Source organism: Harpia harpyja, chromosome 16 (assembly GCF_026419915.1).
Source record: "Harpia harpyja isolate bHarHar1 chromosome 16, bHarHar1 primary haplotype, whole genome shotgun sequence".
In the NCBI taxonomy this organism is placed as follows: Eukaryota; Metazoa; Chordata; class Aves; order Accipitriformes; family Accipitridae; genus Harpia; species Harpia harpyja.
The window spans coordinates 5,435,608-5,449,085 of record NC_068955.1 but is presented as its reverse complement, the minus strand read 5'-3'; the positions used below and the strand labels follow the sequence as shown (position 1 = coordinate 5,449,085).

The window sequence follows — 13,478 nt, the reverse complement described above, 5'->3', positions numbered from 1 at the left end:
TATGCTCACAGAGTCAGTAAGAAGAGACCTATCTACAAAATCAAGCCTAACATCACAAATTAAGCTCTTTACTGTCTATAAGTAGAGAGCCAAGATTATCTTAACACTTTAAGGAAAGTATTTTAGGGAAACTGGATTGCCAAATACTCTGAAGGCGAAAGCATTGGTGGGTGTTAAATGAAGTGATGCAGCTACATTTGAGAAATAGGGTAAATATGGCACGTTCAAATCCACAATTTCCTCCCACATCTACATTTAAAGAAAAAAAAAATCCAGTGTTAAAGCATTTAGGAAAAAAACCTGTAATAAAGAGAGATGGAATGAATAAAATTTACTTGTTCTCAGTTTAATGCTAGGGAGGGTGAGCAGCCGTGCAGGAACAGCATTACAGGAACTGTGTGCCACGATGCACACTCCAAAGTGCCAGCCTGAAGATCCCTTCAGCATTTTCCTTTAAAAATTACTGGTCACACAGGCCACAAAATTTTTTAAAGCAACTGTCCTTTCTTCACCTCCATCTCCCAACTTAATTAATAGTGATCTCCCCTGGAGTATGTCATACAAGACCCACCACGTGATACGTTACAGCAAAAATGTGGCTCCGGTAATGCTGAGAACAGCTAAATAGAGTAATGTGAAAATTGTATCACAAGGCATACAGCTCTGCTGCAACATTGGAAGGTTTCAGTCAATAAGATTTGCAGAATATTAAGGACACTGTAATATGAACAATTATTTTTCACATTATGTTCACTAATGGGAACAATACACATATACCAACATCAGCAGAGGTCTCAGACATCTGTAGAAAGCTCAAATAATGTTTAAAAAAATTTCATTTAAACAATAAACTCCCTAATGTCTCAACAGTACCATTCAAAACCAAAGTTTTAGTCCAGTTTGCAGAAACATATTAACAGCTCTCCCAGAGAAAGCCTATCAATGTAAAAAACATTTGCATTCAGACGCTGGGCTGTAGACCAGATCTGTATCACCAATTTCACTGGAATTGCTCCTGCTGTCATACCAGGAATCAGCCGAGACAGCCTAGCGATGGGTGAGCCCTATATTCATGTACCATAAACTTGCACGCAATTCTTGCCAGCTTTTTTAATGCCATTATCAGTAAGTTGCATTTAGTTTAACCGCAACCACCAAAACCCGGCCGCCCTGGACCTCCTCCTTCCTTGCACCTGGAGGGTCAGGGCTGGGATTTCCCTGGGACCCAGACCCCCGTACCACCCAATGTCTGGGCAAGGAATAAACCCTTTGCTGCCCAGGAGGGGAAGGTGCACAGAGCTGCTGCTCTGGGGTGGATTCTAGAGCTGATGCTCCAGCCCAGCACAAGCGCAGCCTCTTCCAAAGAGACTCTGGTCTGACATACCTTTGATGCATCGGCTGGCTCCGGCTTGGCTTTCTCCGGTGGGATTTCTTCACGTCTCGCATCGGGTTTCGCTGTTTCCTTTTCTACTTTAGATGCAGCAACTGCATCCTTCATGTCAGGCTTAGCTGGGACTGGTTCTGCAGCGTGGCTCTGAGCGATGGCCGGGGCAGAGGTGGGACGGGGACTCCTCTCAGGGGTTATCACAGCCACTGCTGAGGATGGGGGAGAGACAGACAGGGACAAGGTTCAGAGAGGGCAACGTTTCTAAAGCGCCAGGCAAAGTCTTTCCTAATTACAGTGCTGACGTTTAAAAAGAAAGGGAGGAGGAGGAGGAAAAAAAGGGAAAAGAAATAAAGATGTTGAGCAAAGCAGCTTGTGCATTTAGTACAGGAAAGTTGAGATTATTTTCCTTATGGTATAAATAAAGTAAAATAAAATAAAATAAAACCCCACAACAGATGGTTTACAAAAAGCAAGCTTGCACTCTGCAGAGAAGCCACACCAGAAAGGCAAATCTATTTTTGACATTGTGCCATCGATTTCTGGGTCCTTCACACACAACTGACACAGAAGTCCATTCCAATGCAACCATTAAAATAGAAACACTTATAGCTGTGGTGAGTTCTTGACTCATTCACATCTCCTCAAACAGGAATGGATGGTTTCTGGAAGGGCAACACAGGCTTTCCCCCATCTCCCCAATCTTTTTAGCAATTCAAACAAAAAAATAATCAACAAGCATTGCTCTATAAAACTTCACAGCAGCTTCCAGGTGGGTTTCAAAGCAGGCTGGGGCTGCAAGTCTGAGATGGGTATCTGCTGCTGCAGCCCAAGGCACCACTGCAAGAAGATACCCAGCATCTCCAGATCAGTGACAGTGCAGAAATGAATAGCATGCTGCCAAAAAATCATCTTTCCAGAGGATGACAGTCTTAAATACAAGCGCTAGGTACACAAAAAATCAGCTGCCTACTCCTTTCCTTCAATTCCTGACTTCCCAGACAGTTCCTGGTCCCAGAAAAGCTCGACACCTCCGAAATATTCAAACCAATACTGTGTGACAAAGCAAGGCCCAATTAAGTCACTGTGCATATCTATAGATGCAGTAAGCTATTTAGTTCTCCTGATGTTGGTTTTTATGGCTGTTCCACTGAAAATACACCTAGTCACCTAAAATAATTTCTTTGACATGGTCTCATATTCCTAAAGTCACAGTTCATGCAATAAGGGTCACACTGTGTAACCTATCCCAGCCAATACAAGGTTACTAGCATTCATCCAGCTAGTCAAAGACACTAGAAAATTTGACATTAGAAAAGAAATTGTAATTTTAAGTAACTCCTTAGTAAGAACTCCTGTTTCACTGAGAAGATAACTACATCTCATCTGTGTGTATAAAAGATGTACAGAATAAAGTATCCATGTGGTCAAAAACATACAAGATGGAGGGGCAAAAAAGAACCTGATTTTTCAGAGACTGAAATTGTACTTTAAGACAAACTCCTAGACACCGTATCTTGCTGAAAATCCACCCCAAAACCCATACCACCACCGCCATCTCTGTTATCTCGCCTGCTCTTCAGCACAGCAGTTCATTTCTGCGAGCCAGACATTGTGTGATCCTTTCGGAAGGACAACCGGTGCCGCGTCCTGGTGTATTTATGCCACTGAAGCAGTTACAGCCACCGGAGAGGTTGTACAGAGGGACGGTGAGATGGCAGGGACAGTTGGGATTAGGAGGATGCTGGGTGTGCAAAGCCATCGCGGTGGTACCTGACTCCTTCGGGACCGGCTCTAGTTCTCTCATCACCACCATTTTTTCTTCCTCCTCCTCCTCCTCTTCAATTGGGCTTATCTCAACATTGCCAAGAGTACGTTTGGCTAAAAAAGTTATGGACGTGTTAAAATGCCACCTCGCAGATGAAGCAGCAAATGAAATACTGCCATCAGTAAATCCGCACAGTCACCTCTCCTGCTTCTCTCACAGTGCTTCAGAGCATCAAGACACGCAGGAAAAGTAACAACAGATACCAAGCTTTTCCTTTGCCATTCAATGATGAGTTCTGTGCCGTCCAGAACTGCGTTATTTTAGTTACATTTTCTTGATTAACGACCTTTGGCTATTTTGACACATGATGATTTAAACACCGTAAAAAAGCACTGCTCCAAAATGAGATATAAAATACCAATCATCATCACCCTGGCCAAGAAAATGGTCCCTCCTGGGAACAAAAGTGTCAAGAGGAGGAAAAAGTGCAGGGGGTGAATGAGAAGGAGCAGCTGCAGCCGGCGACTCCTGGATGTGCTCAGGTCTGACACTGGCTGCTGTCTGCTCTGCTGCTGCCCATCCCATGGAATATCCTCCAGTCTAAGCGCAGGGGCTGCTTTAGTATTTCTCATAATATTCAAGAAAATGGGTGAAGTTCCCGGTTACCTCCCCACATGGCTTCAATCTCCTCTTCCTGGAATGAATAACCAACTCTGCTTTTAATTATGATTAGGGCTGATCTGGCTGCAGCAGTGTAGTTGCTCTGAAAAAACACCCCAACTAGGGAAGAAGCAGGCTCCCTAGCAAAGAAAAAAAAGCAGAGCGTAGGTGACCTCCAGCAGTCCTGGAGCACACCACCTGATTTTCAGGCACCGCACGTTCCTACAGCTCAGAGGAGCAAACCTTACAAGAAGGAACAGTAACAGAGGAGCGTTAGGAGGCCACTGCACACTCATTTCAACACACAGGCACGCAGCCAAGCCACAGCACAGCACCTCCTCATCTCACCCAGGGGCACACCCCAATAAAGCAGCGCTTGCATATTACAGACACACTTGCAAAGCTGGGTGTGATTTTAATGGCAATGAACACCACCGCAAACAATTCAACCTCTGTCCTACAGCACTGCAACACTTCAACCCAGCAGGTCACAGCATGGGCGGCCGCAGGAGCCACACCGATGCCAACACCACTGCGGCTGTACCTGACCACATCTGCAACGGCTCCGGTAACTTTGGCTTGGCAACGGGAACCTTAACCACCTCTACCTTCTCCTCCTCCTCTTCCTCCTCTGCAATTGGTTTCATTTCAAAAGTTTCAAGAGCGTGTTTGGCTAGAAAGAGGTTTGCATGCATTAATAGAGCGGTTGGAGAACCGCGCAGACACGCAACAGTTGCCGCAGCAGAGGAAAGAGCAAGAGGACATCCCTCTCCAAGGCAGCAGCTGAGAACAGCAAGGAGATTTTTAAACCAGGCAGCTTAATGGTAATTTTTCACCGCACAATTGCGTATCAGTCTTTCTAGTGCTGCCAGGCCCAACAGTGTATTGGATGAGAGGGGGAAAAGAACAACACAAGTAAGCTTTGCAGGCTTCTTGCCCAGGCAGGGATATGTGGGGACACACAAACAGCTCTCCAGCATGGTACTAGGATGGGCTCTGCCTGCAAAGTCTGGAGAGATGCAGGTGCTGGCTGGTAAAATCCAGGAAAAACACACCCAGGCTCCTCTCGATAAAAACCTGTATAAAAACTAGCAGCTTTAATTAAAAGTACTTGAGTGATCAACTTAAAATCTAGAAATTAAGAACATACAGCCATCTACCCTGGTGTCTTAAATTTTCCACCTTCTGTTTTTACAGCATCAGGTTTTCCCTGCCAGGTGATGCTGACTAGTGAGAATTCAAGGCAAGACAGTGGTGGCGAGACAGTCTGCCACACTGCTTTGTGAAAGCTTGATCTAGATTTCATACTAGAAAAACAGTGATGTCAAAAACACGCTGTAAAAAATTCAGGGTGGAAGAAGGGAAGTGGAGCAGTACACAATGCATTTGCATACGAATTATCTCCAGCCCTAATGCACCACAGGCGTTCGCTATTTAAGTGATGAAGACTGCAAATATTTGACAACACTGCTGCTGTGATACGCTTATTAGTATTCAGATATGCTGTTGTACCTACACACCTCTTAAGGGCATTAATATTTATTAATATTTATTAATAGTACCTATCTTAACAGAAATATAAGCGCCATATAGCAAAATGCGTGGCATTTCTCAACCCCCCCCAAAAAAACAGAATAGGCTTTAAAAACGGCAAGCAGGTCCTGGGATGAAGAATTTCAGAAGCTTTACAAGAAGTTTCAAGATCAAACGTTAAAATTTTCGAATCCACATTTAAAAAAACACCCAAATTTAATAAGGAGGCACTTCCCAAGTGCCAGCACATCCTAAACTTTTCCCCACATCCCGCAAGAATTACAGTCTAACGAGGTGCAAGGCAGAAATTTACTGAGTCTCCCAGAGCCAGGGCTCTGCTGGGCTGTCTGTCCTCTGACTGCGAAACTCCTCTTGCAAAGAAGCAAAAAAAGAAAGCTGCCAGATTTGGTGAAACTTTGAGTTGTCAGGAACAAGCATGTAAAGGATAGGAAAGGCGCTGCAGAAGAGTTGTAGCCACCACCACAGCTATACCTGGCTTCTCTCGGATCTGATCCATGGGTTTTGGTTCGGGAACCTCAACCACCACCACCTCCTCCTGCTTCTCTTCCTCTACGGCTCTGAACTCAACTTTTTGAGTCGCACGTTTAGCTGAAGAAATGGGGCACATGTTAAAGACTGCCCACACAGCAGAAGGAAAAAGGCTGCAGACTTCAACGGGGACAGAAGCGTTAGGTTCACAGGCTGCTCTTTTCTAAGCTCTGACATTCAGGTGCAGGATTGCAGCGGGGACTTCTCTACTCATCTGGGGGGTCGTAACCATCTACAGGACATGGCCAAGGGGCAACCAACAGCGTTGGTCCCCTCGCCTCCGTGCATCGTGCCTGGGTAACCTCGCACGCCCGGACTGCAAGCAAGCTGGCATTTTGCTTTGCAGCGGCACGGAGCTCAAACCAAGCAGCCCTTTCCCTGCCAGCTCCGAGGCATGAAGCCCGGGCTCAGGGTGTCGCTGAGCCCTGGACATCCACGCCAAGAGCAGGGGCAGCCTGGCTGCTGCTGGCCACGGGGCACTGGGACAGCCCTGCTCCCTCCTGAGTTGCAGCACAACCTCAGGGCTCAAAGCAACGCTGTTCCTGCTCCGTCAGGTGCCCTTGGTGCAAAGGGATGCTCCCCTTTCCCCGAACCCTAATTTTACAAGCACCCTGTGATGCAGATCAAAGGCAGCAAACTTAGGCACTCCCTCTTCCATGCCTCACCTCCTCTAGCCTGCTGCTATCTGGCTCTTAAAAATGTCAGGGATGAGCCCACCTGATTGATATGCCACAAACTTCAACATTAGCATCGCTTTAACAGATGCTGAAAAAGTTTCCAACAGTTGTGTCAAAAAAATCCCCCCCCTCAAGGAAAACTACGTAATTTAAGGATCTACGTTAAACAAAACAAATCCTAGAATAGCTTAGTTCCTGATTTGCTAAAAGGAAAATGCGTTGAGATTGAATGAGGAAATATCTTTACAACCAGAACTTTGCCATAAGCCTTCAGCACCCACCTACATCCTTTTTGTCAGTCAGTTCTTGCTAGTACTATCGGTTTGCATTTTATATCCACGTCTTGTATTAAAGTGAGAAGTTATGCTTTTTTTTTTTTTAAAAAAAGCAGGGAATTTAGGTGGTATTTAAGGAGTATTTCAGCATCCTACTGAATCCAGCCACAGAGAGGGAAGAGGCACCACACTCACCTCCATCGAGGCTCCTGGAGGCTCGCTTACTTGCCGTCCGCTCGAACTGGGGAGCAGGTCGGTCAATCAAGGCACTCGCCTGCCTCGTCTGCGCCTGCGTCCGGCCGCTGTAGCGGAACTTGGAGCCCAGCGCCAGGAACCTGCTCTTCGGGATGGCCTCGGTGGAAGTCAGCCTGAAAACCACACGCACAATTTAAAAATCATACCTCCAGATCCAGGAAGAGGCAGGTAAAGAGAAATTAAAATACAAATTAAAGAAGTCTCTGCATACACTTGATTAACAAAACAACACGCGCTAATATTAAGCCCCACATCTACATAAGCTAGAAGACCTCTGTCTTATGTATCTTATGAAGTGGAAGCTGCCTAGAAATTTATTGCAATAAACACTTAATGTCTCTGCAACCATTCCACTCCAATTTTTGTGAAACCCTAAGGAACAGTGAAGGAGTGCTCATTTTCAGCAGCTAATCTAAAGCACTAGTTATTCAAGGCAAGCCTACCATTTAGAAAACCCACCTGAAAAACGTGTGATGTTCAACACATACTTTCCACAGCTTCTTCGCTGCCCGGTAACTTGGTAGCTTGAACCCAATTGTACTCTCATACTGTTCTTGCTGCAGAAAATAGAAGTTATTTAGGTACAGTAAGAAAAAAATGTGGCAGGAGTCCAGTCCCCAGCCCATCGACCTGTTCTGCTGTGGCACAAGCTGCTGGTCTAGCCCAAGAGCAGCTGAACTCACTCCACAATGTGCAAGAGGAGCTCAGGTCTGAGAAAAGAAAGGGCTTGGCCACAAGCCCAGGCATCTCTCAGGACGCACTGGGATTTGCAGAGGAGCGTGCCATGGGTTTTGCAGCCATTCAGACTCATTTACCCCCCTGTGCCCTGGTTTTGGCTGGGATAGAGTTAATTTTCTTCCTAGTAGCTGGTACAGTGTTATGTTTTGGATTTAGGATGAGAAAAATGTTGATAACACGCTGATGTTTTCAGTTGTTGCTAAGTAGTGTTTATACTAAGGCAAGGATTTTTCAGCTTCTCATGCCCAGCCAGCGAGAAGGCTGGAGGGGCTCAGGAATTTGGGAGGGGACACAGCCAGGACAGCTGACCTGAACTAGCCAAAGGGGTATTCCATACCGTGTCACATCATGCCCAGTATATAAACTGGGGGGAGTTGGCTGGGACAGGCTATTGCTGCTTGGGAACTGACTGGGCATTGGTTGGCAAGTGGTGAGCAATTGCATTGTGTGTCACTTGATCTGTACATTCTAATCCTTTTATTATTATTATTGTCATTTTATTATTGTTATTATTATTATTTTCTTCCTTTCTGTCCTATTAAACTGTCTTTATCTCAACCCACAAGTTTTACTTTTTTCCCAGTTCTCTCCCCCATCCTACTGGGTGGGGGGGAGTGAGTGAGTGGCTGCGTGGTGCTCAGTTGCTGGCTGGGGTTAAACCATGACACCCTGTCATACTGCCCAGCTGCGGGATGGGGTCAAAAACTGACCTCCCTGCAAGGCCGGGTTATGGCAGTCGAAGCAGGAGGAGGAAGAAGAGGAGGAAAGAAGCAGACCTCTATTGTAGCCTCTCTCCCCACCGAGTTTCCAGCGACCAGGCTGCTCCAGGAATCTCCCTGTTCACAGGAGGCAGCGTCAGGGCAGCCCCCCCCTGCCTGCTGCAGTCTAAGTGAAAAGGTATGTGTCTGTATTTTTTAAATTTTTTTTTTTAAATGAAAGTGAGACAAAGAGCCTCTGTCTTGCTCCATTTCCAAAAAAGGACTTAGTCCTCTCCCAATTTCAACTGTGAACTTCCCACTGGTTTCCTCTGGATGCTGGGAATACCACGCGGTGCCAGGAGGTGGTGCTGGATGACACGTTGTTTAAATTGTCACTGGCTGGTTTATAGCTTCAGCAAGGTCAGCGGGCTCTACCTGAACTTAATACCAAGCCAAGATCAGAAACCCTATAGAGTACAAAATGCTCATTCAGAGAAAAGCTTGCTCCCTCCTCCTACTTTGTTTTAGTAAAGCATACACGTTGGTGATAATCAGAAGACAATTAAAGAAGACATGAGCACAAAAAAGTCAGAACATACCTCCCCTGGCCGAATCTTAATAAAGAAGCTGCTGCGTTTGTAGGAAATCTTCAGGACTTTGGGCCAAGGGAAGCGGTTGATTCTCAGTTTATCTTTGTAAACAAGAAGGCCACTGGAACAGACTCCCAGAGTGATATCTACTCCTTCCAAGTCCTGGGAAAGCAGATGAGGATTTAAGCAGTGTCAGGGTTACAAGTTTCAGGTCAATGTCTGCCTTCCAAATTAACCCTTTGGTCTTCCCCTGAATTCAAATCCCCACCACCCAGACTTCAGCTTCCAGCTCCCTATGCAGCCAGGGCCAGGCTTGCTTTTCCTTCACGTTTCTCCTTACAACCTCCTCCCTTCTGCTGATCTCTCCTGAGACGCTGTTTGCTCAAAGGGCTCATCTAGAGTCTATCCTGCATTTCCCTGAGCAGAGTGGCTCACCTGGCAGTGTCAGAGCCTTATATTCTAAGTTCCTCAGAGCAAGGACCTGTCTACATCAGTAGCTTTGTAAAGCTTCCTGTAATATATAAATAATAAGCAATCATGAAGAATTGCTTCTCTTGCAAGAATATTTGAGACATTTCTGTTGTGTGTCTGTGTTTTCACACTTCCTATATATTTCCAAAGAAGCCTCCTGAAACAGGTAAACTTGCTCCTGCAAGGGAAGGATAATCAAATTACAAAATCCACAGGCAGGTGCACACACACTGATTCTCACCTTGGCTTGGTGAAGGTCGACTCCATACATAGACAGCTTTTTTGCATTCTCAAGGAATTCCAGGTCTGCTTGGGCTGGAGTCATGGATCTGGGGAAAGAGAGAAAGGACTTAGTATTCCCCTAACTGTTGCTTTTAGGAGGGGACAGATCACACTTCACATAACCTTCTACTCGTTAGATTTTCTTTTGATTTCAATACAAACAGATTTGTGCCCAGATGATGAATTATTAAATTGCTCTGAATCCACAGATTTGTGCTTTGAGACATCCTCACAAAACAGATGCACCCTATTTCTGTGGAGCTGTACAGACCCCAGACAAGAAAGCAAGTTATCAGGTGAGGAAGTGCAGTACAGGGTCCAAAACTTGATTCAGTGGAAGAAACACCAATTCAGCTGAAGGCAGAGGGTGGCAAGTACTGTCCTCCCAGACCTCCTGCCTCCAGACCCCCCCAAACCCAGCTATTGTTCTCCAAACCAAATGCAAGGACAGCTGAGACCACTCAGCAGTGATTCCTACTGGGGCAGACCAGATGAATGAGACATTTTCTGGGAACAGATGGTACCCTGTCTGCAGGAGGGGCAACCCAACACAACTTCGCTTAACAGAAACATCCTGATAATGGAGGCTATTATCAACGTTATTGAAGTGCCCTTGTTAATAAGTTTCTGGTGTACAAGGTATATCTAACAGCTCTGTTGGGAGAGTATTCAGCTGTATACATTTCATTTTGTTCCCTGCTTTGATGTCTTCCTTACTGAGCACTTGCATACATCTTGCTTGCGATGTAAATAGAGGTTTTAGTGGTGGGAGACAGGGCAGACAAAGACAACTGTAAGGACAATCCTCTAGGAAGGATCCAGGAGCAGTTGTCATCTCCGGTGCGTGCCATGTGCTTTGCAAATAAAGTAGCAAGAGATGGAGCATGGCTTAGCAGAGTTTTCCCACTGAAAACCCTCTGACGGTTTAATGTTCACAGAATACGGACCAGAAATTAAATGGGTACATGTTGCTTCCTCCTGCATACACGAGCAGATTAAATATAACTACATCCTATACTTTGAAGTATCCTTTTAATGAAGCCATGAATAATTCAGCAACGTGATCTGCCACTTCTAGCACAGCTAACGGCCTTTGACTTCAAGTCATGAAGCTTGTCAGCGGCCCGGTACTTATTTTCCCTCATTTCCTCTCCTCTCAGTGCAAATGGAGGGGAATCAATTTAAAGTATTGATTTGCAGGGTTGAGCGAGGTGTTAATTGTAGCTTCGGTCACAGCCGGGGGCACACGTCCACCCTTCCCTACTGCACTCAGGTTATTAGTTCCCATCTGCCTGCAAGAAGGTCTCATCTTTGCTCTGTTCTCATTATTAGTGCATCAGCCAGCAGCTTTTCACAGGTCAAGGGGCTGCCGGTTGAAGGCCTCGGTATCACCAAGTGGTTTTATGGGCTTTTTTTCCCCCCTAAAACCTAAATCTATCTCTGGGAGGGTGCAGAAGTTGCCAGCTGGCCGGTCTCCATGCCAGCCCTCTGCGCTGGCGAGCACACAGCTCCGCACAGCTCCTGCAATCCAAGCACTCGAGAGCATCCATGAAAATAAGCTCAAAATAAGATGAGGAAGAGGTTCGGTTACTGTCACCCTTTAATCTGGTACCAGGGAGACTCCCAGGAGTCCTTCAACCCTACCTGACCAAGAGACATCTGCCCAGGTCATGGCTGTGCTGGGAAACACAAGGAGGACAGCCTAACTGCAGGTTTATATCACCTGCATCATCTGGAATACTTCCATGTTAGAAAAGTGTTACTCATTAAATGTGGCAGCAGAAAACCCCAAACACACTGTAGGGTACAGCGTATACACAAAGACACGAGATCTGCTCCAACCAGATTGCAATCCAAAAATTACATAAATCCCAAAGCAAATAAAAAAAAAAAGACAAAGGGCAACGTTAAAACAAACAAACCTTCTATTTTCACATGAAATAAAACCCACTTTCACAGCTATACTGTTGAAAAAGAGTACCTGTTAATAAACAATTGCAAGACTTTGCATCTGCTTTCTAAAAACATAGTTTCTTCTTCATGTAGGAAAAAAGAATTCTAGCTTCTAGAAAGATTTTGTTATAAAGTATCAGATCTTTTTAAAAAAGCTGATATTCTCAATAGCTGAAAATTCACACCTTACTGCTAAAGCTTCTATTGCCAGTATAAAAAAATTGGTGCAGCAGGAAACCAAAAGCATACAACAGAGGTGGGGAAAATACCAGAAAGCCCCACTATTTCCATTATTTCAGGCTGCTGTGCACAAACAAGTCCTCCAGCTGCCACACCTTACCTGTATGTTTTATGAAGCTCCACAACCTTCTCTTCGAGCTCTTTTGTCTGGTTTGGGGCCAATTTAAATTCACTGATGTAATCCGGGCCGTGTAGGTCAGGATCGTAGTCTCCCAACTCGGACTGGACTGTGTACGAACCCAGCAGAGCCAAAGTCGCAAAGGAACAGGGCAGCCGCCCCGTAATGATGTCTTGTCTAAGCTGAAGACACAAGTAATACCTGGGGGGGCGGCGGGGAAGCAAAATACTATTTACAGAGAGCACAGAGAAACTTAAGAAACTTGAGGATCAAACAGAATCTCTTTTTTTATGCCACTGATGAATGCAACATGATGCTTGTTTCTAATTTCTACCTGTATTTTTACGTATGGGGTAATATTCCCACGATAAACAGCATAGAGAACAGGAGGACTTAAGGTCACCTCCACTCTTGTAAAGGGAGTAGAGGACACTGATGATCAGAAAATCTTGTTTTTAAATAAAAATTTACTTTTCTATACAAACACATGCATGCAGGATTATAAATGATGATGCTTTACACATGTGGACTTCAGTGGAGAGTGGGAGCATCCCACACATCCACTAAAAACAAACAAACAAAAAACCCTCCAAACTGTTAAGATATCTGATCTCCTTGCCAAAGGATGGAAAAACACTCAAATATTAAAAATTTCTATTCAATATTCACTGCTTTGCTGAGTGAGCCCCCTGGCTGGCAGCAAGAGTCCCAGATAATTCACCTGGTTATGTCCTCTGTCAGCTGCGCAGGATCCGGTGGATAAAACTTGACATTGAAGGTAAAATCCCAGGGGCCTCCTGCAATTACAAAGAAGAGGTTGAGAAAAATAAGCACACCAGAACAGCTTGGTGATAGTCAGTCATTACAAAAAAGGCTGGGAATATCCAATCTGATCTTCAAAATACAGCCAGCAGATCATAATACTGATTTTAATACTGCTCGCTCACACAGCTAGCTGCTGCTTAGCAGACGGTATAAGATACAATTTCATTTACAGAAGCTAAGATACAAGCAGGAGAAAACAAAGCAGAGCAGGCAAATACACATGAATAAACCACAACTTGTGGAAAAAAATAAATTCATTGCTAAGAGGCTAAATTACTCACATATTTTTTCATTGATTGAAAAGAAGGATTCATGAAGAGAGGTCAGGCATGTGCTATAAGTTAGTGAATTAGTATTGTTTTATCACTTGACCCAATTTTCAAATTTCTCATAAAGAGCAGATGTGCTAATTCACTCAGCAGCCTAATGCACTGTGGTGGGGTGGTCAGACCACAGTTTAAA

General features: G+C 44.9%; 1 protein-coding gene across 43 annotated transcripts in view; it reads right to left on the bottom strand.

Annotated features, from left to right (window-relative positions):
• EPB41 (erythrocyte membrane protein band 4.1) overlaps positions 1-13,478 on the bottom strand; it is a 97,352-nt gene that overhangs the window by 27,929 nt on the left and 55,945 nt on the right. For 17 of the 43 annotated variants that reach the window (XM_052811106.1, XM_052811091.1, XM_052811088.1 and 14 more), the window contains 10 exons: positions 12,913-12,988; positions 12,174-12,392; positions 9,840-9,927; positions 9,137-9,289; positions 7,561-7,658; positions 7,042-7,214; positions 5,838-5,954; positions 4,357-4,485; positions 3,158-3,265; positions 1,385-1,596 (listed from right to left, as the gene is read on the bottom strand). In XM_052811106.1, coding sequence (XP_052667066.1) covers positions 1,385-1,596; positions 3,158-3,265; positions 4,357-4,485; positions 5,838-5,954; positions 7,042-7,214; positions 7,561-7,658; positions 9,137-9,289; positions 9,840-9,927; positions 12,174-12,392; positions 12,913-12,988 — 1,373 coding nt within the window. The remainder of the gene's footprint in view (positions 1-1,384; positions 1,597-3,157; positions 3,266-4,356; positions 4,486-5,837; positions 5,955-7,041; positions 7,215-7,560; positions 7,659-9,136; positions 9,290-9,839; positions 9,928-12,173; positions 12,393-12,912; positions 12,989-13,478) is intronic. The other 26 variants (XM_052811096.1, XM_052811098.1, XM_052811110.1 and 23 more) reach the window with 7 other exon arrangements.